The 27,980-nt window shown below is 39.1% G+C and overlaps 2 protein-coding genes across 2 annotated transcripts; both read left to right on the top strand.

Moving 5' to 3' along the window:
- The first annotated feature begins 42 nt into the window (after positions 1-42).
- Positions 43-8,015, top strand: LOC140963067 (AUGMIN subunit 5-like). Its single transcript, XM_073422285.1, has 10 exons — positions 43-1,025; positions 1,324-1,866; positions 2,974-3,115; positions 3,443-3,616; positions 4,141-4,350; positions 5,285-5,470; positions 5,555-5,714; positions 6,678-6,873; positions 7,189-7,321; positions 7,507-8,015. Exons 1-10 carry the CDS (start codon positions 553-555, stop codon positions 7,624-7,626), a joined length of 2,337 nt encoding a protein of 778 aa, XP_073278386.1. The 5' UTR covers positions 43-552; the 3' UTR covers positions 7,627-8,015.
- Positions 8,016-8,895: 880 nt separating this feature from the next.
- LOC140962747 (auxin transport protein BIG-like) lies at positions 8,896-27,467 on the top strand. The gene is made up of 14 exons (XM_073421714.1): positions 8,896-9,332; positions 9,446-9,552; positions 9,671-9,833; positions 9,917-15,990; positions 16,664-17,281; positions 17,429-17,609; positions 18,150-18,384; positions 18,467-23,032; positions 23,103-23,325; positions 23,678-24,082; positions 24,271-24,414; positions 24,536-25,561; positions 25,976-26,479; positions 26,573-27,467. The coding sequence occupies exons 1-14, from the start codon at positions 9,077-9,079 to the stop codon at positions 27,347-27,349; spliced, it is 15,279 nt and encodes a 5,092-aa protein (XP_073277815.1). The 5' UTR covers positions 8,896-9,076; the 3' UTR covers positions 27,350-27,467.
- The last annotated feature ends 513 nt before the right edge of the window (positions 27,468-27,980 follow it).

The raw sequence follows: 27,980 nt of genomic DNA, 5'->3' as shown, positions 1-27,980 counted from the left end.
GCTTTTTTTTTTGAAAGGACTACCTATGAATTTTTAAATCATCCATTCATGTCAAAATGGGAAACGTTCCAAACCAAAACTTTTTACCACCCGATCCAAATCTTCAATTGCCGGCTTGGATCCCCATTCCCCACGTATTCTTGTTCCAAGTGACTTCAAATTTCAGTTGCTCCACTGTTCAAATTCACTCCCACCCTGGGAATCACGGGAATTCAATCCCATTTCGACTTCACCTGTAATTAGGGTATAAAGATTGACCAACAAAAAAGATCCTTTACCAGTGTTCAACAGAATGCGTGATTTTGAATCCCGGCATTGTCTTGGATCCGTTGTCTACAATTCTCATTTGAGCGACTGACCTTCGATGTGGTTCAGTTTCACTTCTAATCGGGTGATGCTCGATTCCCATTTTTTTCATTCTTCCATGTACTTCCATGCAATTCGTTGTGACTTATAGTGAGGAATTAGGGTTTCAAGACTGGCTGCCACGAAGATAGTTACTGCACTTCCGTGAAGTAACACAGGGTTTTTTTTTTTTTTGGAACTTTAAGAATGTCGGGCCAGCTAGCCCAGCCAGAGGCAATTCTCGAGTGGCTTCAGAAGGAAATGGGCTACCGGCCTCTGGGCCCATATGCATCATCCGCCAAGGCATCAATGCCGACGATAGATTCCCTCCAGAAGATTTCTCGAGGGAACATGATTCCTGTTTGGAATTTTTTACTGAAGAGGGTGAAATCCGAGAAGACTGTGGAAAACATACGCCGGAATATCATTGTTCATGGCAATGATGAAGGATTATGGGGTAAACAGCGGAGGAAGGAGGAATTGAGAATTGGGAAGGAGGGACTGGGGGAGAACAGTAGCAGGGAAATTGCATTGCAGGAGAGGGAGTTGGCAGAGAAGGAAGTGGAGAGGTTGAGACAGATCGTGAGGCGGCAGCGCAAGCAGCTGAAGACCAAGATGATTGAGGTCTCGAGGGAGGAAGCTGAGCGCAAGCGGATGCTCGATGAGCGTTCCAATTATAGGTTACATCTTTTTGAAATATATAGCAGCAAACTTTTAAATTTTATTAATGAAGTAATGTAATTATTTAGTGTAGATAATTTTGGTTATTGGATTTGATGGGGATTTGTCAATTGCAAGTCCCAAAGAAGATTGTGTTGATTACTGATAAGCCATCTATGTCCAAAGAACAATTGTTTAGATAGAAATTTTTTAAAACTTAATTGGTTAATGATGTAAATTATGATATTGAATTGACTAAGCAGGGTGAAATACTTAGGAGTGAAGTAAATTAAGATTTTTAGTATCTCCATTTTGTAGGCACAAGAAGGTAATGTTGGAGGCTTATGATCAACAATGTAATGAAGCAGCAAAAATATTCTCTGAATACCATAAACGTCTTCGGTACTATGTCAACCAAGCTAGGGATGCTAAGAGATCTAGCATTGATTCCCATGTTGAAATAGTTTCGAGTTTCCATGCAAATAGTGAAAAAGAAGTGCTACATTCAACTGTTAAAGGAGCCAAATCTGCAGATGATGTGATTCTCATTGAGACTGCAAGAGAAAGAAGTATACGGAAAGTGTGTGAATATCTTGCTGTGCAGATGTATGAAAAGATCCTTAGCTCTTTTCCAGCTTTTGAAGGTGTTGGAATTCACGCAAATCCTCAATTGGAAGCTTCTAAATTAGGCATTGATACAGATGATGATTTGCCTAATGAGATTAGAGATGTCATAGTAGATTGCTTAAAAAGTCCTCCTCACCTACTGTTGGCAATCACTTCGTACACCCAAGGACTGAAAAATCACATTATCAAAGAAATAGATAAAACTGATGTGAGAGCTGATGCAGAAATATTAAGGTATCCAAGGACTTGCATGGTGATAGTATTTTAATATATTCGATTCCTTATCTTCATGAAAACAAATATCAACTTGACGATTATTATTCCCATGCATCCATATATTCCTCTTGATTGGTCATTCACATTCCATTCTATTGCATCCACTTGTTACTAGCATAACGTGTCGTACTTCTCAGTTAGAAAGTCTTCTTCTGGAATTGTGTATTTTTATCGCTTCTTACTGTTCATATATTTGCATAAAGCAGTATCGCTCTACCGTTATGTATTCAGTTACTTACATAATGTTTGGAACTAATGCTTATTCTATATATTTTTCTGAGTCATTATATTTATAATTGAGATGAAGGAAAATCATTGTTATGTATGTACTCAAGCGTTGTTCTTGTTCAGTCAGTATAACTCCCTCGGTTCTTATTTTCCCATTAATCTTGTTCAATGTACATTTGAGGTTAATTTGTTGTTGACGGCTCATGTTTTTTTATTTGCAAACATTTGGTGGGACTTGGACTCAAATGTAAGACCTGAAAATCAGTTGCTCCACAAAAATGCCAAATGGCTGACGTGATTGGTGGCTTGTGCTATTATTATGTTATGGTATTCGAGTTCATTTTATTGTCGATTCTTTCATTGTTTGGGGCATGCATATTACTCACTTCTGCTCACCAACTTTTGGTGATGCATCTTGTGTGCTTGCTACATTAACGTGATGAACGACTTTTGGCAAAGAATCCTGTGAACCATTGTGTGAGGTATAAGTTTGCTCACTGCATTTAGATATTCACTTTTATCAACTTTTTCAACTAACTTATTTAGCACATGCTATCAACATTTTATGTGTCGTTTAGATTGTTTTGGTTGTTGATATAATTTCCTTTCTAAATTCATCATTACCGTTCCTAAGACGGATGCTTCACCCTTCCTGAAACTAACTAATTTAAATTCTGAAAGGTTTGTATTATTTGTTTCGTGGGCATCACCTTTGTGTTTTTGGACCAGAATTCTCAGTATCTATTCTAGTTTTAATTTCGGACACCACAGTCCTAATCGTTCCTCTTTTTCTGTTGCAAAGCGATTTATGAAATTTCTCACTCATTCACTCGTTAGGTACAAATATGAAAACAATGTTATAACTGAGGCTTCTTCCAATGACGGAAACTCACCATTACAATATCACCTTTACGGAAATGGGAAGATAGGAGATGATGGTCCTGCAAGAGGGACTGGAAATCAGCTTCTTGAGAGACAGGTATGCTCCTCGCCTGGATAAGCTCTCTAAACACGGGTTTTCACTGTTCTTATTTGGGTGTGTTTCAACATATGTTCTTTTTTTTGTTTCCTCACCTATTTTGGGTTGTAGAATGCTTCTTCATCTCATGTAAGTGGCTTCTTTGTTTGTTTACATTTTACCCTTGTGCTTTTCTTTCATGGATACGGGTATCTTATATCTCATCTTTAGTTTTACACATTCTTTTAGCTGAATCTTAATGACTAAAGCCCTTTACATGCAGTCGAACAACCATCACTATTTTTTGCTATTCTCATTCACTTGTGCATTATATTTTATCTCCTACAGAAAGCACACGTGCAGCAATTCTTGACCACAGAAGATGAACTCAACAAAGCTGCAGAAGCTAGAAACATGAGTCAGCTACTTCTAAAACGCCTTCATGGAAGTAGTGATGCAATTTCATCACACTCACTAATGGCAGGACCATCACAGAATATGAGCAGTCTTCGGCAACTTGAGGTAGTTTATTTTAAATTAATTTAGGCTTCGTGAGTTGAGAATCAATATCAAATAGCGCAGGTACACAATTATTCCTATGTCCATTTTCTTGGGACGAGGCAAGGCCTAGCGCTCGTGACTCATTAGGAAAGGGAAAAGGAAAAAGAAAACAAGAATTGTTTTTAACTTTTTGTGGAACAATGCTTTCATGTATTTTAGTGGCCGAATCTGCTGATCCTGTGTGCATCTGAGATTTCAGTGGTTTGTTCTTTTGTTTGTGTATGTTTTCTTTTGATTTGGAGAGGGGTGGGCAGATGGATTTGTATGAAGTTATGGACCTCTTTTGCTGCTTCTGCTGCTTTCCGATTATTAAAGTTTGTTCTTAATAAATTTTGCAGTGTTCAACATGATTTTATATATTTGTTTTACACAGCCTTTTAATTGTTAAGGTTTTTCTGCATTTTTAATTAGACTTTTGTAACCTTATACCAAAACTTTGTGTTGCTTTGAACATCAATTTTTGTGTTTTTTCTTTTCCCTTGCAGTTAGAGGTTTGGGCCAAGGAAAGAGAAGCTACTGGATTACGGGCTAGCTTGAACACGTTGATGTCTGAAGTGCATCGCTTGAATAAATTATGTGCCGAGAGGAAGGAAGCAGAGAATTCTTTGAGGAAGAAGTGGAAGAAGATTGAAGAGTTTGATGATCGCAGATCTGAGTTGGAACTGATCTACAATGCATTACTTAGGGCAAACATGGTTGGATAATGCTCTCTCTCTCTCTCTCTCTCTCTCTCTCTCTCTCTCTCTCTCTCTCTCTCTCTCTCTCTCTCTCTCTCTCTCTCTCTCTCTCTCTCTCTCTCTCTCTCTCTCTCTCTCTCTCTCTCTCTCTCTCTCTCTCTCTCTCTCTCTCTCTCTCTCTCTCTCTCTCTCTCTCTCTCTCTCTCTCTCTCTCTCTCTCTCTCTCTCTCTCTCTCTCTCTCTCTCTCTCTCTCTCTCTCTCTCTCTCTCTCTCTCTCTCTCTCTCTCTCTCTCTCTCTCTCTCTCTCTCTCTCTCTCTCTCTCTCTCTCTCTCTCTCTCTCTCTCTCTCTCACACACACACACACACACACACACACACACACACATTAACACAGGTAAATGCGCATCCTGAAAAAAGTAGACAGGGTATTATCAAGTCATTATGAATAGGCGATCAATGAACCTTATCCGCACGGACTATAAGTGCACCAGAATGTAGCTGTTCCCTTGTACGGCTCAATTTATGTCTCTTAACAGGAACATACTTCGTACAAGCACAGTATTCTGTACTGCATATAATAATTTATGAGAACCGACTGAAGTTGAGGCCTGAAGTAAAATAAAAATTAGGATCATATTCAGGATGACGATAAAATATTATTTTCCCATTAAAATTCCATAAAGAAATTCTTGAAGGATTGATATATATGAGAATGCTATAAAAATGTTCGTACTTTGTATTCTACAAACAAAATTTATTGGAATATTCTTGCTTTGACAGAAGAGCATGATATTTGCTGCCTTGTCATCCTACCTGTTTACAAGACTCAGTTGCTGAACTTTTGGGTAGTTTGCAAATATGTTAAGAAGAATTAAAAACTTTAGTTTGCGTATTTCTTTTTCCATGTAGTGTAACAAACTATCATTTGTTGATTTTCCTCGATAATGTAGGACGCTGCTTCTTTCTGGAGTCAGCAACCGTTAGCTGCCAGGGAGTATGCATCAAGCACCATAATCCCAGCTTGTAATGTTGTTATGGACATATCTACCAATGCAAAAGATCTGATTGATAATGAAGTTTCAGCTTTTTGTAGAAGTCCTGTTAACAACCTTTACATGCTTCCATCAACACCTCAGGTTAGAAGCCAACCAGGAGTTTGGTGGTTACATGTGTCTATTTGTATAATTCAATTTTTTGAATGTCCATTTCTTTCTGATCAGGCTCTCTTGGAGTCCATGATTGCAAATGGTTCTACTGGACCTGAAGCTGTTGTTACTGCTGAAAAAAATGCAGCATTGCTGACAGCTAGAGCTGGTGCCAGAGACCCTTCTGCTGTTCCTTCTATATGTCGCATATCTGCTGCCCTGCAGTATCCTGCTGGTGAGCCTTACATATCTTCCAGGACTATCTAGTTGTTGGCTCAAATTGTAATTTGTGGATTTAACAGGCTTCTTCAGCATTTTGTTCTGCTTCTCTTTGTCAAATTGTTTATCAAATTTTTACTAGATCCCCACACTTTACCACAAGCCTTGCCATATTAATTTTTACAATTTCGTGCTGAAAACTCGCTATAATTTATTGTTTGATTCTCCAGGCATGTTTATGTTTCCATAACCTTGGTTATTTTTATGGCTTGCAAATTGTACTATGAAAAATATATATTGATTACCGAATTAATTATATATTGAGAGCTAAAACTCAAACGGCAAGCCTCTTGGTCGCTCATTTCATGCTACACCATTCATTTTGGACAGGGGGTAATAATGTTGTTGGTTCTGTTAAGCACCTGTTTTATATCTGGCAAATGACTTCAAGATTGTGGCTTTTTCCCCCCTCTGCAAGATCTAGTACAAATTATGTCTATCTGTGTCTCATTATCAAAAAGATTCTTGTTTACCTCAAACTGTTCTGGTCACATGTAATCACATAAACGGAGAAGAAGAGCTGTTGTGCTTTAGACCTTACCTGAATTGCATTAATGCATTTCTTGCTGCCTGCTGATGAACATTATCTGAAGCCTTTTTCTTTTAACTATTCAAATAATTTATAGGATATACGTTGATCCTAGAACTGTGAGTTTCGCTGAATCAGTTATGAGGTTTTTTTTTCATCTTAAGAGTTTATTTGGTGTCGGGATGCAGGATAAACACAATGCATGATTTTGCATGCAATAAGTTTATATATTGTTTGTTTCGCTTTGTCTCGTTTACTTTTACTTTGTCTCCGCACAAATCTAGTTAGCCGCTTGCTGTTTTCAACTTTTTTTGGCTCAATTTTGGGAGACTCTGTATAAACCTCTATATGAAACAAAATGTAATTGCATTAATCTATGACATGCCACAGGCTTGGATGGTTTGGATTCTGGATTAGCATCAGTCCTGGAGTCACTGGAATTTTGTTTAAAGCTGCGTGGTTCTGAGGCATGTGTATTGGAAGACTTGGCGAAGGCAATCAATTTGGTTCATGTGAGGAGGGATCTCGTGGAAAATGGTCATGCTTTGTTAAATCATGCTCATTGTGTGCAAAAAGAATATGACAGGTATCGACAATACACCCCCCCCCCCCCTTTCTCTCTGTATTTTTGAAATGAAAACCACAAACTTTTGGATATTACTTAGAAACCCATTGTATCTTCTTGTGCACAGTTGCATCAATTCAAGACACTAAGATAAGGATATGAATTGAAAAAAACCTATTATTGGCCAAGTTTTCCAAATATTTCGTTTAAATTTTCCTTTCCATTGTTTTGTTTGTTTTCACCTGTCAATCTAAACTGGAAGAACATTATATGGTTATGAGATCACGTTTGTTATCTTTATAGAGACTTCTTAATTTCATCGACTTCATCTTGCAGAACAACGAATTTTTGTCTGAGCTTGGCTGTTGAACATGAGAAAGAAGTTACTGAGAAATGGTTACCTGAATTAAAAAATGCAGTTTTAAATGCTCAAAAATGTCTTGATGACTGCAAATATGTGCAAGGCTTGGTGAGTACTTTACGTTGCTAATTACCTCTTTGTGATGTATTTATCAATATTTTAGTCTTAAAAGATTTCACGGGAATATTTAGAGATTGACTTTGATATGCTCCCAAAGTGGACAATATTTGTCCTCGACCTGCACCCCCCCAAATTTACAACTTTTTGAAATTATTGTTCCTTCTTTCTTTTAGCTCGATGAATGGTGGGAACAACCAGCTTCAACTGTGGTAGATTGGGTTGCCGTAGATGGAGAAAACGTTGCTGCCTGGCAGAATCACGTGAAACAGCTTCTGGCATTTTATGATAAATAACTAGGCAGATAAAAAAAATTGTCTGGCTATTGAGCTTGTTATGCATCTGCAGCGCCGCTTGTTACCATCGCCCTAATCATGTTGCACCCCCCAGTTCTAGTAAGGATAGTCCAGATGGGATCTTGTTCGATAAGTCATACTAGTGAGATGCACCTCATAGTGCGTTGAATGGAAGAAGTGGATAAAAATCTAGTGTCCATGACTTCTCTATTTGTTTGTACCAGGTTTAGATGCAATCATGCAGAGTGGTCTTTGTTTGTATATGTGGTTGTTCTGTATTTGCGAAAGTATCTCCTTAATTTTTTTTGTGCTCGTTATTTACTATTTTTAAGCATATTTCTTTGTAACTTTATATAATTCGAGTCAGTGTCATCAGGTTTTGGAGGCTTTTTCATGGCTGTGTTTTGATTTGATTGATGGGTTTTTCGGGAGCCAGATTCTGTATCAAATTGTGTTCATCTCCTGATTCATGCCTTTGTGTTGGACATATTTCATTTATCAAAATATATTTAATTAATATTAGTTGGTTCTCGTGGTAAAGCTCTTTTGTAAATAGAGGCAGGCCCTGGGAAAGCTTATCTTTGAAAATTGATGCTGGATCATGGAACGGGTGACCAATATTGATTTGAATATTATTCTCTGATTTAAAAATAGTGTAGTCCACGACTTGTAGCTCATCAAACCAAGTCCTAATTGGAACAAGGTGGGTTCATGACCTACTTGTAACAATTTCATCCAAGTATAAAAAAACTTCAAAACAAGTGTAAAATATTCTCAAGTTTTCCTATTATTACATCAACTAATTTGTTTTATAGAAGTATTTATTTACATATTTTTCTTAAAAGATCACTATATTAGTTTTCCGTTATTCATGGATTAGGTCTTCTTTAAAACATGGATTAGGTCTTCTTTAAAACAGTATCAAATAATATGTATGTGAAACAGATCGATTTGTTCATATCTACGATGAAAAGAATAATTTTAACATAAAAAATAATATTTTTTAGTTCGGATCTCACAAAATAGACTCGTGATGTCTTATGTAATCTGTATAATCAATTTGATTAATTTAATTAATTAATTTTAAATATTTGAAAATTAAACCTAAAATTTGTCACAATTAAATATTGTAATAGTTAAATAAATTTTTTCCGCATATTAAATTTTATTTTAAATTAGAAGCAATTAAGGGGAAATTTTCAGTTGGTTGATCAAAAGGCCAGTGAGATGGCTTGCATGTCAAGCTGAATTTCTAGAACCAGCACTAGAATAGAAAATAAAACAATTATTTGCTCTAAAACCAAAACCCCAGTCTCCATTTCTCGTCTGGGCCATTCTTTCTCCATTGATTTCTCAACCCCGAATTCGTTAACAAAGTTTTCACTTGTTTTACGATCATTCAACTAATGAACTTCTGCTGATCACGAATTTTCACGCTCCCTGGAGTGTCATGGCGGATGAGATCGCAGCGCTCGTCACTGCCGTCTCGTCCGGTGACTTCTCTCAGAGCCTCCGCTCCGATGCATCGGCGTCTGTTTTCAGGCCAGGATTTCGGAAGCTCTATTCTATTCTTAGGCAATCTGTGAAGCCGGTGGTGTTTGAGGAAACTGGCAGTAAAGTAGGGCTGGAAGTGTGGGATCACGCTCGGGTTCATGCCTTGGCTTGTGTCTCGCTTACCGTTGTTAAAGCTGTCCGATCGTTATCAAGTGAGGTTTTATTTTTATTTATTTTATTGGTTTGTTGCGTCTCATATTTGGATAATTGTTATGTACTGGGAATGGTGTTAAGTGTGTTAGTCTCTTCTGGTGTGACGAGACAGTTGAGCAAGTGGAGCCGGTGGTTGTGGCAGTGGTTCATCAGACGATTGAGTTTGCCCTTTGTTGTTTGGAAAAATGGATTGGGAAAAGCGATGATTTGAGTCTTCAGGTTTGTGATCTCTTGTGTGAAGAGATGTCATCTCACGTATTGGTTTCGATTCTTTTACTCATGTGCATGCGCCACTAATGGTTCTGTTGCATCTTATCTGACCTTGTACCTCTTTCAGAACGTTATGTTACAACTTTTGGAGGTACTGCTAATTGGAGTGGACAAGGAGTTGGATCATTCTCAGTCATGTTCTATGAACTTTCTTTTGGAATTGCTGCCCCATGTGGCTGATAAAGATGATTCTGCTGAGAGGATGGATCACATTGAGTGCATGCTACTGGGTATTGGTCTATCACAGTCTACCATGTCCCATTCATTTTGTTGGTTTTGTGACTAACATTGTAGTTTTCGTTTTCTCTTCAAGGAGGAAAATGCTTGAAGGAGCAAGAGACAGATGAACGCATGTTAATGGAATTGTTTTCTGAATGCGTGCAAGTAGAGAATAGGAATTCACCCATGGTTGAGCAGTCTCTTCCCCAGAGTACTGATTTGTTGATTACTCTTTCTCAGCATTGGGCTACTGTTCATTATGGATGCATGCACCGACTTATTTTTCATTGCAAAGAACTTTTAGATCTCCCGGTTGCATTTGATGAGAAACCAGTATGTCTCAATTTTCGGAAAATGTTGTCTTATTGCGTAAGAATTCTCAAGTTACTGGCAAGTCTTGCAAAAGAAACCAAATACATTGACTCTGAAAATTCAGTGGTGCAATCAGCTGCTGCTTTTATAAATTTATTACCAAGCTTTTTTCGTACTGGTGTCGAGTTTGCATATAGCAATATTGTTGTTGAAAATAATTATGAAAACCTTGTAGTTCACTTGTTGGAAGAATTTCTTCAAGTAATGCAATCAATTTTCCTGAAGAATTATGTTTTTCAGAATATTCAAGTATGTATAACAGCTTCTATATTGAGCAATTTGGATACCGACATTTGGAGGCATAACAAACTTGTTACTAGCGGTAAACCCCCTTTGGCTTACTATCCCCGGGTGGTCATTTGTATTCTGAAACTCATTTCAGAAATAAAAGGTCAGTCATGTCCACTTTCTGAGTTGGATGATCTGAAGACAGGTTATACTGACAGTCATACCATGGTTGTTTCCCCTTCATGTCTCGTTAGCAATGAGAAGTTTTTCCTGTTGAAAAAGCACACATTTGAAGAGTTATGTAGAATATTATTCCCACCATCCAATCAGTGGCTAGACAATCTGATATATCTTGTTATCTCCCTTCATTCCGAGGGTGTTAAATTAAAGCCTATCCTCGAGAGATCATGTTCCAGTGTGACAAAAGCACCAGGGACCTCTGAATCAGAAAATGTTGTTTGTCACGAAGATGAAGCTCTTTTTGGTGATCTTTTTTCTGAAGGCAGTCGCTCTGTCGGATCTATGGATGGTTGTGAGCAATCAAATGTTGCTGTTATTTCCAGCTCTAGGATCAGCAATATGCCATTGCAAGCAGCTATCGAGTTACTCAGTTTTCTTAAAAGTCGTGTTTTTTCTTCCGAATGGCATTCTCCATTGTTCACTGAGGCAAGTAAAAGGCTGAGTAGGAACCATATCGATATTTTGCTTTCCATACTTAATTGCAAGGATTGTTGTCTTGAAGACAGAAATGGGGATAATCGCTTAACTCTGCAGGAAGATGGGAAGTTCGTACATGTCCACGTACTTTGCTTTGAACTATTGGAGAAACTTCTTTTGCATCATGCTTTGTCTGAACTCCTTGAAGAGTCTATTGTTGAGAACATACTAATTATTGAAAATGGTGCTTATATGTACAATGATCAGACCCTTGCTTTGCTTGCCCGTATCCTTGTGTGCCGAGTGGGTTCAGCTGGTATTATCTTGAGGACTAAACTTTATGAGACATTCCTAGAATTTATCCATGAGAAGGCAAAAACAGTCAGTTCAATGTGTGCTTCTCTGAATGATATTGTTCAAACTCTCCCTTCTCTCTTTCATATTGAGATTCTCTTAATTGCATTTCATTTTTCATCCCAAGAGGAGAAGTCTATGTTGGCTAGTAAAGTACTTTCAGCGCTTCAAACCATTTATATTCCCTCTGCGGGTTTTGATACTATGCAATTGTCATGCTGGGCTTTGTTGGTTTCAAGGCTGGTTTTATTGCTACGGCACATGAAATATCATCCGCGCTCTTGCCCTTCATCTCTACTTCTGGATTTCAGGACAAAACTTAGAGAATCCCCTGATCTTTGCATGCCTAATTCTGCAAACTATTTGTTTTCATGGCCAGCCACTGTGCTAGAGGGTGTAACAAGTGAATGGGCAAAACAAAACCCCTACAGCAGTATTTTACTTGATCAGTTGGTTGATATTACACCCGTTCTGGCTTCTTTATGTGAAGATTGTCATTCAGTTGATTTCTTTGGTTTACGTTGGAGTGAGATTGAAACCTCTTTTTCATGGGTTCTTGGATTTTGGAAAGGTAAAAAAGCTGCGAAGGTGGATGACTTGATTATTGAACGATATTTGTTCTTGCTTTGCTGGGATATCCCAATTTCAGTATCTTCTGCAGAAAATTGGCAAGTTGTTTCGAGTGGCCCGAGGTTTCCTGATATCTTAAATGTTGAGAATTTTGTTTATTTTAGCCATTGTATTTTGGGCAACTATGTCAGCAGCAGTGAGTGTGCAGGCATTCCAGATCTTGTGTTGAGTTTGCTTCAGCAATTTGATGATTTTCTTTTGCGTGAGGATGTTGAGGAACTGGGTTGGGACTTCTTCAGGAGTGGATCCTGGGTTTCTTTTGTTCTGTCCTTTATTTGTTCGGGCATTTGGGCATATGATGAAAAGGACTCCGCCACAATCTTGGGTATTAGCTGCCAGACTTATGCTGCCAAGGATTCTGAGTATCTTGTGTTGGCCAAAAGCCTTATTTCCAACTATTTTCAAGCTGATCAAATCTCAAAGCTGATCAAGATATTGTCATCTTTGTTAAATAGTTGCTTACGAATCTACGAAAATGCTTTCGCCTTAACTGTACAAAATGGGCATCTGTCTGTTGACAGATTTTCGCATCAGTTGCTTCTTAATTATGCCGATTTTGATAAAAGTATGCAGGAAGATTTCTTTGAAAAGATGGGGACTAATCCTAGCTTGCTAAAATCTTTCTATGAGCTTGCCATGAAGCAGGACAGAATTGTTGAAAAAATGGCTTTGGGGATTCGATCTAAAACTTTTTGGGAAGTTTTGTTGCATGGGTTTCCCCTTCTTGTTCAATTTCCAGGTGAAATTGTATCATCTTGTATTCTCAATATTAATGGAATTGTTACTGCTCTTGATAGACTGATGAAGGTCAAAGATTCTAGGGGGATCAGCTGCGAGGTAGAAGAGGTAATCAATGAGATACTTCTGTCTATCCTGAGAATCAAATGTGACAAGGTATTTGGAAGCCTCAAGGGTCAATGTGAAAATATATGCCAAAGCTTGAGTGTGGACTTTGAAGTGGGGGCTGATTATAGTAGCTTATTTATCATGAAGCGCATGGAGGAATTCCTGCAGAGTGTCAATGAAGGAAAACATGTGGATAGCAGTGTCCATGAATTTGTAGTCACAAAGTTGATTGATATTATTTACAGCCTGAAGGGCAATCCATCAAAAAATGTCATTTTCAGATTTTTCCTGTCTGTAGAAGATATATCTGAGAAGATTAAGAATCACTTCGGTTCCCTTCGTGGCGATTTATTGGTTTTGATTGATTCTCTGGATCACTGCCACTCTGAGGCTGTGAATGTGAGGGTCCTCGACCTTTTCATCGAACTTTTGTCTGACGATTTATATCCTGAAGTAAAACAGAAGTTACTGAAGAAATTTGTCATCATGGATACACTTTCCCTTTCGAAGTGGGTGGAAGTTAGGCTATTGGGATCCGTGATTGAAACTCCAAATGGAGACACTGGCATAGGAACCTCGGTCACTTTGAGGGACTCGTCAACAAATTTTTTAATGTGCCTTCTGGCATCAGCTTCTCAATTCCAGTTGCAAGAACTACACAGTCATTTACATGAAGCCATGCTACTTTCCCTAGACAATGCATTCACGTTGTTTGATTTGGGCATAACAAAAAGTTATTTCAATTTTGTTGTCCAGATCTCAAAAGGGGAAGCATTAGTTAAGCCACTGCTACAGAGGACAGTGGGGTTGGTAGAGAATCTGGCTGGAGACGATCGATCGCTTCAAGGATTGAAATATCTTTTTGGATTCCTTGCAACATCCTTAAGTGATTCTGGGTCTTCTAGGTGCATTTCTGGAAAGTCACCAGGGAATACTGTTTCCAGCTCTGGTTCTGGTTTGGTGCCTTTGTCTTCTAGATCGTTTTGTTCGAGAAAAAATGCTGAGAATTTGGTTCTCACTGTTAATCAAGGGCATACTTCAGCTGACTGTGATGATGCTTCTGGCGATGATGATGAAGACGATGGAACATCTGATGGTGAGGTTGGTAGCATAGATAAGGATGACGAGGATGATAACAACAGTGAGAGAGCCCTGGCATCTAAAGTTTGCACTTTTACATCCAGTGGCAGCAATTTTATGGAACAACACTGGTATTTCTGTTACTCATGTGACCTGACTGTCTCCAAAGGTTGTTGCTCTGTGTGCGCAAAAGTTTGTCATCGTGGTCATCGCATTGTATACTCTCGATCTAGTCGGTTTTTTTGTGACTGCGGCGCCGGAGGAGTTCGAGGCAGCAGTTGCCAGTGCTTGAAACCTCGAAAAGTCACTGGAAGTAGCAACGAAGCCAATCGCGTTGCCAGTAACTTACAGTCTTTTCTTCCCCTTACGGAAAGTATGAATCAGATGCCCGAGAGTGATTCAGATGTTGATGAGGATGCTTCAAATGACCCTGATAATTTCACCAGGTTATCTATTTCAAATGAGTTTCATAGTAGGATGCCAATGCTACTCAATGACCTCGAGGTTGAAGGTCGGATTCTAGGAGTTTGCATGTCATTGTTGCCATCTATTACGGGAAGAAGGGAGATCCATAGTTTCAAAGACAGAAAAATATATCTGGATGAAGACAAAGTACTCCATTATAGCAGTGACCTTTTACAATTGAAGAAGGCCTATAAAAGTGGATCATTAGATTTGAAGATCAAATCAGATTATTCAAATGCAAAGGAACTAAAATCCCATTTGACTTGTGGTTCTCTCGTTAAATCATTGCTCAGTGTAAGTTCCCGAGGTCGATTGGCTGTTGGAGAAGGTGATAAGGTAGCCATATTTGATGTGGGTCAGCTAATTGGACAAGCTATGGTTGCTCCAGTCACAGCTGATAAGGCAAATGTGAAACCACTTTCGAAAAATGTTGTTCGTTTTGAGATTGTACATCTACTCTTTAATTCACTGGTAGAGAATTATCTTGTCGTAGCAGGCTATGAAGATTGCCAAGTCCTTACTGTCAATCATCGAGGTGAGGTGATTGATCGCTTAGCTATTGAACTCGCTCTACAAGGTGCATATATCAGACATGTAGACTGGGTTTCGGGCTCTCAGGTTCAGCTGATGGTAGTGACAAACAGATTTGTGAAAATCTATGATCTGTCACAGGACAATATCAGTCCTGTGCACTATATCACATTGCCTGATGATACAGTGGTGGATGCAACTCTTATTTATGGTTCTCATGCCAGAATGTTTCTTATTGTTCTATCAGAGCTTGGCTGCTTGTACAGGTTAGAGATGTTGGTGGCAAATGTTGGTGCTAGACCATTGAAGGAAGCTATTCAAATAGAGGGAAGGGACAAGCAAGCTAAGGGCTCGTCACTGTATTTTTCTTCTACTCATAAATTGCTATTTCTGTCTTACCAAGACGGGAGTACCTTGATTGGCCGTCTCAGTCCAGATGCAACGTCTCTGATGGAGATGTCAGCCGTATATGAGAATGATCTGGACATTAAGCTCCGGCCAGCTGGATTGCACCGTTGGAAAGAGTTGCTGGGCGGTAGTGGGTTGTTTGTTTGCTATTCTAGTCTGAAATCAAACGGTGTACTGACCATCTCCTTGGGAGAGCATGACATACTCGCATATCATTTGCGGCACACTGCTGGGGCAACTTCAACATTGGTAGGGGTCACTGCTTACAAGCCTTTGTCAAAAGACAAAATTGATTGTCTTGTTTTGCATGAAGATGGAAGCCTTCAGATTTACTCACACATTCCCACAGGGGCGGACACTGGTTTAAATTTTATTTCCGATAAGGTTAAGAAATTAGGATACAGTATTCTAAAAAATAAAGCTTACGGAGGCGTAAAACCAGAATTTCCACTTGACTTTTTTGAGAAAACCGTCTGCATAACACAAGACGCCAAACTGAGTGGTGATGCCATAAGGAATAATGATTCTGAAGGGGCTAAGCAAACTTTGGTATCTGAAGATGGGTTCTTAGAGGGAACTAATCCTACTGGATTCAAGGTATTTCTGACATACATTTTACTTCATTTTTTTATCTCCTTGTTATTTACATTTATTCTTTACCTCTCTGGGTCTTAGGTCATGGCTTAACCGACATAATTGATTTTCTTGACCCCTCCCACCCCCCCCCCCCCCCCCTCTCTTCCGTCTCTCTTTGATGCCCATGCTGTGTCATGGTTGAACTCTATTCATCAAGGATTGAGTTAAGACAACATTTGCTGTGGGATATGTTTAGACTTTAGTTAGTATCCATTCAGCTGAAACCAAGTTGATGCTAGTGAAGTGTGAAAAAGAAACTTGGGCAGACAATTTGGCTCCATGTAGCAGATTCCACATAAATATTTATCATTGTTCATCTCATGTTGGAGGTAACAGATGGTGATTTTGCACATGTAATTAATTAAAACATTTGAAATTAAACAGCAAGTATTTTTAGCCTACAATATACATTTTTAAGAAGAAGTAGCATTGTGAATGAAAGTCGGTCCATGTATGCTCCTCTTTTGATGTATGTAGTCATTTATCAGCTGCAGGTTTTTTCATCTAAATCTGACATCTAATAGTAATCTCTATATTGATCGTGTTGCTATATCATGCTCAACATTGTGAAGGATTTTTTTACCCCCAAATTTCTCCGAGTTCACTGTATTTTTGTTTAACATTTCTTATTCAGATAACTGTGACCAATTCAAATCCCGATATTGTTATGGTTGGTTTTCGCTTGCATGTGGGCAATACATCAGCAAGTCATATTCCTTCAGAAATTACCGTATCCCAGAGAGTGATAAAAGTGGATGAAGGCACACGATCTTGGTATGATATTCCGTTCACAGTGGCTGAATCACTATTAGCTGACGAAGAATGCACAATTACCATTGGAAGAACTTTCAGTGGATCTGCTTTGCCCAGAATAGATTCTTTGGAAGTATATGGTCGAGCTAAGGATGAATTTGGTTGGAAGGAGAAGATGGATGCCATTCTAGACATGGAAGCGCATGCGCTTGGTTGCAATTCATGGTCTCCAGGGTCTGGGAGAAAGTCTCGGTATGCTCAATCTTCTTCAATCCAGGAGAAGGTGGTGGCTGATGGCCTCAAGCTCCTGTCTCGAATTTATCTCTTGTGTAAACCCCAAGGATACTTAAAAGCTGAAGAAGTTAAATTGGATTTGAGTAACCTTAAATGCAAACAAGTTTTGGAAACTGTATGTGAAAGCGACAGGGAACCTATGCTACAGGTTGCTGCTAGCCGCGTTCTGCAGGCCGTGTTTCCTAGGAGAGAGATTTATTACCAAGTAATTCCAGCGATCTCACTTTTACTGTTGGTGGTTCTTAATGTCACATCTCCAATTTCATATTTTGATCATACTCGGTTCTCAACTTTAGTTTTTGATTTCATGTACAGAAGCTTGTCTTAGTCACATCTATCATTTTTTGATTAGGTTAAGGATGCCATGCGCCTTAGTGGAGTGGTGAAATCCACATCGTTGCTTTCCTCAAAGTTGGGAATGGGTGAGCCCACTGCAGGGTGGATTATCGGGGAGTTTACTGCTCAGATGCGTGCAGTTTCTAAGATTGCATTGCATCGCCGCTCCAACCTGGCTACTTTCCTTGAGAATAATGGTATTTTAATTCAATATAAACTGAGTTTCCTTTTTGTTAATCATAGTCTAGGTACCTGCATGAAATTTGAGACATTGTTTTGGTGGTCCTTGATTTTGTGCATTGTGCATCCTGAATTTTTTATTTTTGTGTACTATAGCATCTTTATGGGTAGAAATCTTTTTATTCTTCGATATTTTCTCTGCCCATTATAATGTCTATTAAGAAACTAATTGTGTTTGGTCAATTGGAATTCTTCCCGGTGCTTTATTTAAAAATGAATTCTCAATTGTTCCCAAATCCTTAACAACTTTGTGCTTAGTGAAACTAGACCCCTTTTTACCTCTTCTAAGCCTTCTATTTTTGTTTCCTTTTACTCTTCAAATGCTCCCAGAAGCTTTATCTTTTTTGTCTATCAATTTCCGAGTATCTGTTGTGGCATGAAATGTGATGTATAATTTTACAGCTGGTTGTGATTGATGCTCTGGGATTTAATTAAATGTCCCATCGATTCAAGATTTTTCCTCAAGGTGAATATTTTAGTCATTGAGATTGATGCAGGTTCTGAAGTGGTTGATGGACTTATGCAAGTACTTTGGGGAATCTTGGATATAGAACAGCCAGACACACAGACTATGAACAACGTTGTTATATCATCTGCAGAACTTATTTATTGTTATGCGGAGTGTTTGGCATTGTCTGGAAAACCTGTGGGAAGACAATCTGTTTCACGTGCTGTCACATTGTTTAAAAAACTTCTTCTATCGACAAACGAGGCTGTTCAAACTTCTAGCAGGTAAATATTAAAACCAGTTCTGGAACTTTAGATTTTCTTTCCTTATGTGACATATGCACTTATTGTGGTTTCTTCTTTACAGCTTGGCTATATCTTCAAGTTTGCTCCAGGTTCCCTTTCCAAAGCAGACTATGCTAGGTACTGATGAATTGGAGAATACAAGACCAGTTCCATTACCTGCTGATGCTACAAGCGCAGCTTGTGGAAATAATCCTGTTACGGTAGAAGAAGATTCAATTACTTCATCTGTACAATATTGTTGTGATGGCTGCTCAACTGTTCCTATATTGAGACGCAGATGGCACTGTGCTGTATGCCCTGACTTTGATTTATGTGAAGCATGCTATGAAGTGCTAGATGCAGAAAAACTTCCTCTACTGCATGCTAAAGATCATCCTATGTCAGCAATTCCAATTGAAGTAGAGATGTTAAGTGGAGATGGTGGTGACCTTCACTATTCTGCTGATGATTTAAGTGATTCAAATTTTTTGCCTGCTGTTGCTGATGTCAACTTGAAGAATGCAGTTCCATCAAGCCTTGATTTGGAGCCTAATGAGTCTGGGGAGTTTTCAGCTTCAGTTGTCGATGCTGTTACCACCATATCTGCATCCAAAAGGGCTGTCAATTCATTGCTTCTCTCGGAGCTCCTTGAACAGCTGAAGGGATTTATGAAGACCACCTCTGGTGTTCGGGCCGTTCCTGTGATGCAGCTCATCTACAGATTGTCGTCAGCTATTGGTGGTCCTTTTGCCGATGGCACAGATGTTGAGAGTATAAATTTGGCAAAATTGATTAAATGGTTTTTAGACGAGATAGAACTTGATATCCCATTCATTGCTCGAAGTCGTTCATCTTTTGGGGAAGCCACAATTCTTGTGTTTATGTTCTTCACTCTCATGCTACGTAACTGGAACCAACCAGGCGGTGATGTTTCAGGATCAAAAGCTGCTGGGACAGCTGATACACAGGACAAAACAACCACCCACAACCCACCCTCCACTTCCAGTTCATCATTGGATGATCGTGATAGAAGTGACCTGACTTCTTCGCTGTATAGAGCCTGTGGCCTTCTTAGGCAGCAGGTTTTCATTAATTATCTCATGGACATCCTGCAGCAGCTGGTCATTGAATTTAAGTCCCCTTCTGTCAGTACTGAAACATCTTTTGGCTTGAACCCTGGTCCTGGCTGTGGTGCTCAATTATCGATCCGAAGAGAGGTGCCAGTGGGTAATTTCTCACCATTTTTCACAGATTCATATGCAAAAGCACATCGGAGTGATGTTTTTGCTGACTACCCTAGATTGTTGCTAGAGAACACTTTCCGATTGGTTTATTGTCTAATTAGGCCTGAGAAGCATGACAAAGTTGGGGAGAAAGATAGGCTGTACAAAGTTACTTCTCGTAAGGATTTAAAACTTGATGGGTACCAGGATGTTCTCTGCAGTTATATCAACAATCCACATACAACCTCCGTTAGGAGGTATGCAAGGAGGCTGTTTCTGCATCTATGTGGCAGTAAGACACAATATTACAGTGTCCGTGATACTTGGCAGTTTACTAGTGAAACTAAGAAGCTCTACAAACACATAAAAAAATCTGGTGGATTTCAGAGTACCATTTCATACGAAAGAAGTGTCAAAATAGTGAAGTGTCTGTCCACCATCGCAGAGGTAGCGGCAGCGCGACCTCGAAACTGGCAGAAGTATTGCCTGAGGCATTGCGATGTCTTACCTTTTGTCATGGACGGAGTCTTCTTTTTTGGTGAAGAATGTGTGATTCAGGCTTTGAAACTTCTGAATTTGGCTCTTTATACTGGAAAGGATGCTAGTCATTTTTCACAGAGAGCTGATGTTGGAGAGATCAGTTCTGCATCCAATAAGCTTGGGGCTCAACCTCTTGACTCTAAGAAAAAGAAGAAAGGTGAAGAAGGAAGTGAATCTCTTACCGAGAAATCTTACATGGAAATGGAACAGGTGTTAAATGTCTTTACTAACCATAGTGACGATTGCCTGAAACAATTTATTGACAAATTTTTGTTGGAATGGAATTCAAGTTCTGTGCGTGGAGAAGCCAAGTGTGTTCTTCTTGGCGCCTCGTACCATGGTAAGCAGTCATTTAAGGAATCCATACTAACTGCCCTCTTACAGAAACTGAGTTGCTTGCCTCTATACGGTCAGAATGTCATTGAATATACAGAACTTGTGACCTGCTTACTGGGGAAATTTCCAGATAACAGCTCAAAAAAACAAAACAATGAAATTGTAGATAAATGCTTGACAGCTGAAGTGATTAAATGCATTTTTGAGACACTTCACTCACAAAATGAGCTTTTGGCAAATCATCCAAATTCACGCATTTACAACACTTTGAGTGGTTTGGTGGAATTTGATGGTTATTATCTTGAGAGTGAGCCCTGTGTGACTTGCAGCTCACCTGAGGTCCCATATAGCAAGGTGAAACTTGAAAGTTTGAAGTCTGAAACAAAGTTCACGGACAATCGTATTATTGTGAAATGTACTGGTAGTTACACCATTCAGAGTGTGACCATGAATGTTCATGATGCACGGAAATCCAAGTCAGTGAAAGTTCTGAATCTGTACTATAACAATAGGCCTGTGGCTGACTTGTCGGAGTTGAAAAATAACTGGTCTTTGTGGAAGCGAGCAAAGATATGCCATCTTTCTTGCAATCAGACTGAGTTGAAAGTGGAATTCCCCATTCCTATAACGTCATGTAACTTTATGATTGAGTTGGATTCTTTCTATGAAAATCTTCAAGCACTGTCCCTTGAACCACTTCAATGTCCACGCTGCAGTCGACCTGTCACTGACAAGCATGGAATCTGTAGCAACTGCCACGAGAATGCTTATCAGTGCAGGCAATGCCGCAATATTAATTATGAAAATCTGGACTCCTTTTTATGCAATGAGTGTGGATACAGTAAATATGGACGATTTGAATTTAATTTTATGGCCAAGCCAAGTTTCATATTTGATAGCATGGAAAACGATGAAGATATGAAAAGGGGACTGGCTGCAATAGAATCTGAATCAGAGAGTGCTCATAGGCGATATCAACAGCTTTTGGGATTCAAAAAACCTTTGTTGAAAATTGTTTCTAGCATTGGTGAGAATGAAATGGACTCTCAGCAGAAGGATTCTGTTCAGCAAATGATGGTTTCGTTGCCAGGCCCTTCCTGCAAAATCAATCGCAAAATTGCCCTTCTTGGTGTACTCTATGGTGAGAAATGCAAAGCAGCATTTGATTCTGTGAGCAAAAGTGTACAGACTCTTCAAGGTCTTAGACAGGTGTTGATGAATTATCTGCACCAGAAGCATTCTGATGCTGCTGCTGCTGCTGCAGCTGCTGCGGCCTCTAGATTTGTTTTATTGAGGTCTCCTAACAGTTGCTATGGCTGTGCTAGTACATTTGTGACCCAATGTCTTGAGATTTTACTTGTGTTGTCAAAACATCCAAGTTCTAAGAAGCAGCTTGTTGCTTCTGGCATTTTGCATGAGTTGTTTGAGAATAATATACATCAAGGCCCGAAAACTTCCCGTGTCCAAGCCCGGGCAGCACTTTGTGCCTTCTCTGAGGCTGATGCAAATGCTGTTTCTGAATTAAATTGCTTGCTGCAGAAGAAGGTTGCATACTGTCTTGAACATCACCGCTCAATAGACATTGCTCTGGCAACACGTGAAGAATTGATGTTGCTTTCAGATATCTGTTCCTTGGCAGATGAGTTTTGGGAGTCAAGATTAAGAATTGTCTTCCAGTTGTTATTTAAATCCATCAAACTGGGTGCCAAGCATCCTGCTATATCTGAGCATATCATTCTACCATGTCTTAAAATAATATCTTATGCGTGTACTCCCCCAAAACCTGATACAATGGATAAAGAGCCAGCGAATGGAAAATCTGCCCCATCATCACAGGTGAAAGATGGTAACAATTCATATATATCTGAATCTAGCATAGTTGTGAGTGGAAGCAAGTATACATCAGAATCATTAGATAGGAATTGGGATGGTTTTTCAAAGACTCAGGATATCCCGTTACTAAGCTATTCCGAATGGGAAGGAGGAGCGTCATATCTTGATTTCGTGAGGAGGCAATATAAAGTTTCTCAGGCAGTTAGAGCTGGTCAGAAATCTCGGCCTCAGAGATATGATTATTTGGCCATGAAATATGCTCTCCGATGGAAGCGTCGTTCTTGTAAAACAGGTCAGAGTGAGATTAGATCATTTGAGATTGGATCATGGGTTAAAGAACTCATATTGAGCGCTTGTTCACAGTCAATAAGATCGGAGATGTGCATGCTAATCAGTTTGCTTTGTGGCCAAAGTTCATCGAGGAGGTTTCGGTTGCTAAATTTGCTAATGTCTTTGTTACCTGCGACTCTTTCAGCTGGTGAAAATGCTGCGGAATATTTTGAATTGCTCTTTAGAATGCTAGATTCAGAGGATGCACGTATTTTCTTGACTGTGCAAGGATGTTTGGCCACCATATGTAAGCTAATCACAGCTGAAGTGAATAATGTGGAATCCTTGGAGCGGAGCCTACATATTGATATTTCCCAAGGTTTTATACTTCATAAGCTCATAGAATTGCTTGGAAAATATTTGGAGATCCCTAATATAAGATCCAGGTTAGCTTCGCTTTTTCTGATACATCACAAACTTTGGTTCCATGTATTGAATGTCCATTTTTCGTTGCAGATTCATGAGGGATCAGTTGTTATCTGATGTTCTGGAGGCCCTTATTGTAATCCGGGGCTTAATTGTGCAGAAGACGAAATTGATTGGCGACTGTAATCGCCTTTTGAAAGATCTTCTTGACAGTCTTCTGCTTGAGAGCAATGAAAACAAACGGCAGTTCATCCAGGCATGCATTGGTGGCTTACAGATTCATGGGAAGGACAGAAAGGGCCGTAATTCATTGGTTTGTTCTCTAATCGTCTTTCAACCTCTTTCTTTGTTTTTCCATTACGGAGTTTAGGGAACTTCAATTATACGCTTCATACTTTTACGGTGTTGCCATTCGGGCACATACTTATTTAGCGCTATATTATGCTACTTTTTGACTTTTGCCTTGATGATTTGAGATTCATGGGTGAGAATTTATCATATCTTCTTGTTTGAATACGAATCTGGAAAGATAGTTACACTCATCAATTATGTCAGTAAAATACCTTTTATATGAGAAACCTTGCTATAGATGACAGTTGTGTCGGTTATTTTTGTGATCATGCAATTGTGTGCTGAATTGAATCCTAATTTTATCACTTGTGCAGTTTATCTTGGAGCAGCTCTGTAATTTGATATGCCCTTCGAAGACAGAACCTGTGTATCTTTTGATACTAAACAAGGCACATACTCAGGAGGAATTTATAAGGGGATCAATGACCAAGAATCCTTACTCGAGTGCAGAGATTGGTCCCCTGATGCGAGATGTGAAAAATAAAATCTGCCATCAGTTGGATCTTTTGGGTCTGCTTGAAGATGACTATGGCATGGAGTTGCTGGTTGCAGGAAATATCATCTCTCTTGATTTAAGTATTGCACAAGTCTATGAACAAGTTTGGAAGAAATCAAATAGTCAATCTTCAAATACTGCCTCTGGAACGGTTTTTTTGTCTGCTAATGCTGTCACGTCAACAAGGGATTGTCCTCCAATGACAGTCACATATCGGCTTCAGGTTTCCACTTAACTTTTATATATTAGTGTACTACAGTTTTATCTAGTTGCTTCTCTAGTTATTCTATACAAGGAAGATCGCATGGTGGTACAATGTATCATAGATATTTATTCTTAATCAAGCTTTCAGAGCCCAGAGGCATGCATTTTTTCAGCTTTAGTAATGGAATGAGTCCATCAAATTTGCAGGGGTTGGATGGTGAAGCTACGGAGCCCATGATCAAAGAGTTAGATGAGGATAGAGAGGAATCGCAAGACCCTGAGGTTGAGTTTTCAATAACCGGTGCTGTCAGAGAATGTAGGGGTCTGGAAATTCTATTGAGCATGGTTCAGGTGTGCAACTTATTTTAGATGACTTCGCCTATTTTTAGTCCAGTATTCTTACCTTGTGGAATTCCTCGTATCCTGTCTTATTTCTGGAAAATACCTTAATAGTCCTGAATCCATTTAACAGCGTCTGCGCGAGGATCTAAAGTCAAATCAAGAGCAGTTGGTTTCTGCGCTAAATCTTCTAATGCTTTGTTGCAAAACAAGGGAGAACAGAAGAGCATTGCTAAGATTGGGAGCCTTAGGCTTACTCCTTGAAACTGCAAGGCGTGCCTTCTCAGTGGATGCTATGGAACCAGCTGAGGGCATTCTGTTAATTGTGGAAGGTCTTACATTGGAAGCAAACGAGAGCGATAATATCAGTGTCACACCAGGAGTTCTTACGGTCTCCAGTGAAGATTCTGCTAGCAGTGAACAAGCTAAGAAAATAGTCAGCATGTTTCTGGAGCGATTGTCTCATCCTTCAGGACTTAAAAAGTGGAGCAAACAGCAGAGGAACACTGAAATGGTTGCAAGAATTTTGCCATACTTGACTTATGGAGAACCTGCAGCTATGGAAGTTCTCATCCAGCACTTTGACCCATATTTACAGGACTGGAGTGAATTGGACAGGTTACAAAAGCAATATGAAGATAACATGAAGGATGAAAAAATAGCTCAGCTTGCTGCCAAACAAAAATTTGCTTTGGAGAATTTTGTGAGAGTCTCGGAATCACTTAAAACAAGCTCTTGTGGTGAGAGATTTAAAGATATTATATTGGAGAAAGGGATTACTGGAGTTGCTGTAAGACATTTGAAGGAAATGTTTTCATGCACGGGACTGCTTGACTTTAGGACAACCACAGAATGGGCTTCTAGATTAAAATTGCCGTCTATTCCACTTATACTGTCTATGCTGAGGGGGCTGTCAATGGGTCACTTGGCCACTCAAAAATATATCGACGAAGAAGGAATGTTACCTTTGCTTCATGCTTTGGAGAGTGTTTCGGGTGAAAATGAGATTGGGGCAAGGGCTGAAAACTTGTTGGACTCTCTTGCTGACAAAGATGGAAATGATGCTGGATTCCTGGCAGAAAAAGTTCGCCAACTACGACATGCCACACGTGATGAGATGAGGCGACGAGCACTGAGGAAAAGAGAACAGTTGCTTCAGGTGATTCTTTTCATCTATTTTTAGTTTAATATTCAATTTACTATAATGACTTCGAGATTTAAAATAATGTATAGGAACCCAAAACAAAGCATTTCAGGAGTTATGATGCTAGTATAGTTTTTCCCTTGTATGTTGAAAATGTAGCTGGAAGTTTATTAGTAGTATATTAGCATTAACTTTTTGTTATAGCATATTAGCATTAACAACTTCTTGTAACTAATAACTTTTAATTATTTAATATAATATCATTCCTAAAAAAAATTTCTTGTAATATAGCAGCATCGAGAACTTTTTGGTAATGGTCTTCGAAGCAAACATGATTTAAGTTTTACTGCCAGCTAAAGTTAACAGATGTTTTGATGAAATTTTATTTACTTTGCAACCGTCTCTGATCTAAGATTTTTATGTTGAAAGGGGCTTGGAATGCGGCAAGAATTGACTTCAGATGGTGGGGATCGCATTGTTGTTGCCCAACCTGTCCTGGAAGGTTTAGAAGATGTTGAGGAGGAGGAAGACGGGCTGGCTTGCATGGTTTGCAGAGAGGGCTACAGATTGAGATCTACTGATTTGATGGGTGTTTACACTTACAGCAAACGAGTAAACTTAGGTGTTGGAAGTTCAGGAAATGCCCGTGGAGATTGTGTTTATACTACTGTAAGCCATTTCAACATCATACATTTTCAGTGCCATCAAGAGGCTAAAAGAGCAGATGCTGCGCTAAAGAATCCTAAAAAGGAATGGGATGGGGCTGCCCTTAGAAACAACGAGACTCTCTGCAACAACTTATTTCCTCTGAGAGGGTCTTCTGTTCCTTCGGGGCAATATGTCCGATATTTTGATCAATACTGGGATTATCTCAATTCTCTGGGACGTGCTGATGGAAACCGGCTGCGGTTGTTGACATATGACATTGTTTTGGTATATGCTTCCCTTTCTTTTACAAAGTTTTAGTCTTACCCGTGTGTTGGCATACACTTGGTAGATTTTAACGCCATAGTTGTTTATGCTCAGATGCTAGCTCGGTTTGCTACCGGTGCATCGTTCAGTGCAGACAGTAGGGGCGGTGGAAAGGAAAGCAATTCCAAGTTTTTACCGTTCATGGTACAGATGGCACGACACTTGCTTGATCACGATTTTTTGCAACGCAATAACATGGCTAAATCTGTGGCAACTTATCTGTCGTCTCCTGCTTCAGAATCCAAGTGCTCTTCTCCTGGGACACAGTCTTCCAATGGGACAGATGAGACTGTCCAATTCATGATGGTTAGCTCACTTCTTTCAGAATCATATGAGTCATGGTTGCAACATCGCTGTGCCTTCTTGCAGCGAGGAATCTACCACGCTTTTATGCAGAAGCACGGCCGATCCCCAACTCCCAATCTACCCAACCAGTCTTTAGAAACCAGTGGATCAGAGGAGTTGTTTTCTACCATTCAACCCATGCTTGTATACACCGGCTTGATCGAGCAGCTTCAGTGTTACTTCAAGTGCACAAAATCATCAAACCTGGACACAATCCATACTCAAGGAGCCTCCAAGGAGACGGAAGGGGAAGATGACGCCGGAAAACTGGAAGCTTGGGAGGTTTTAATGAAAGAAAGATTATTGAATGTGAGAGAATTGGTGGTTTTCTCCAAAGAGTTGCTGTCATGGCTTGAGGACATGATTTCTGCGACGGACTTGCAAGAGTCATTTGATGTTATGGGTGCGTTGTCGGATGTGTTGAGCAGCGTCTTCCCTAGATGTGAGGACTTCGTGTATGCTGCAATCAGTGGATGCAAAAGCTAAATTTCAGGTTTAGTTTTTTTGGTTGAAATACGGAATGTGGTAAGAAGTCTATTGGCTCTAATGTTCCACTTGTGTAAGCAAATGACCCATTTTTCAAGTTTTTGTTTTTTTTATTGTACCAGGTTTTACATAGATATTGGTAAACAACGTACAGTTGGATTAGTGCATATGTCGAGGTATTTCCCAACCAAAGGCTGTTTATGTTATATATCTATATCATATTATATTATTATAATTATTTTGGTGGGATAATAGTATAATTTTTTAAAAACAAAAAATAACCTCAGAAGATTACAAAAATATTTAATTTTTATTTAATTAAAAGCAATATTAAAAAACTATTTTAGTAAATTAATATGTTTCAGTAAATTTATTTTGATGTCAGCTTAATTTTTGAATTTTTAAATAATCATATCACCACTAACATAAAATATTATTATAAAAAAATATTCAATTTTTTCAATATAATCTCTATATATTTTATAAAAACATTATTTTACATAAATTTTTAGATTATCGCCGTCAGGAACACAAAGATGTTCAAAGATATAGCTCCNTGTATAGGATTAGGAACTCTGGTAATTTAACGTTGAGCTCTTGACGTATTTGAAAAAATATGTATTTGAATTCA

The sequence above is a fragment of the Primulina huaijiensis genome, chromosome 17 (genome assembly GCF_012295235.1).
Source record: "Primulina huaijiensis isolate GDHJ02 chromosome 17, ASM1229523v2, whole genome shotgun sequence".
NCBI classification, from domain to species: Eukaryota; Viridiplantae; Streptophyta; class Magnoliopsida; order Lamiales; family Gesneriaceae; genus Primulina; species Primulina huaijiensis.
The sequence above is the reverse complement of the archived record's forward strand: the minus strand, read 5'-3'. Positions and strand labels throughout refer to the sequence as shown.

Excerpts from the sequence above, each read along its gene's own strand:
- LOC140963067 (XM_073422285.1), top strand. The coding sequence starts at position 553 with ATGTCGGGCCAGCTAGCCCAGCCAGAGGCAATTCTCGAGTGGCTTCAG. Across the intron at positions 1,026-1,323 it reads GATGAGCGTTCCAATTATAG|GCACAAGAAGGTAATGTTGG; the intron begins GTTACATCTTTT and ends TCCATTTTGTAG. Across the intron at positions 1,867-2,973 it reads GCTGATGCAGAAATATTAAG|GTACAAATATGAAAACAATG; the intron begins GTATCCAAGGAC and ends TTCACTCGTTAG.
- LOC140962747 (XM_073421714.1), top strand. The coding sequence starts at position 9,077 with ATGGCGGATGAGATCGCAGCGCTCGTCACTGCCGTCTCGTCCGGTGAC. Across the intron at positions 17,610-18,149 it reads TACTTTCCTTGAGAATAATG|GTTCTGAAGTGGTTGATGGA; the intron begins GTATTTTAATTC and ends AGATTGATGCAG. Across the intron at positions 24,083-24,270 it reads CAGTCACATATCGGCTTCAG|GGGTTGGATGGTGAAGCTAC; the intron begins GTTTCCACTTAA and ends TCAAATTTGCAG.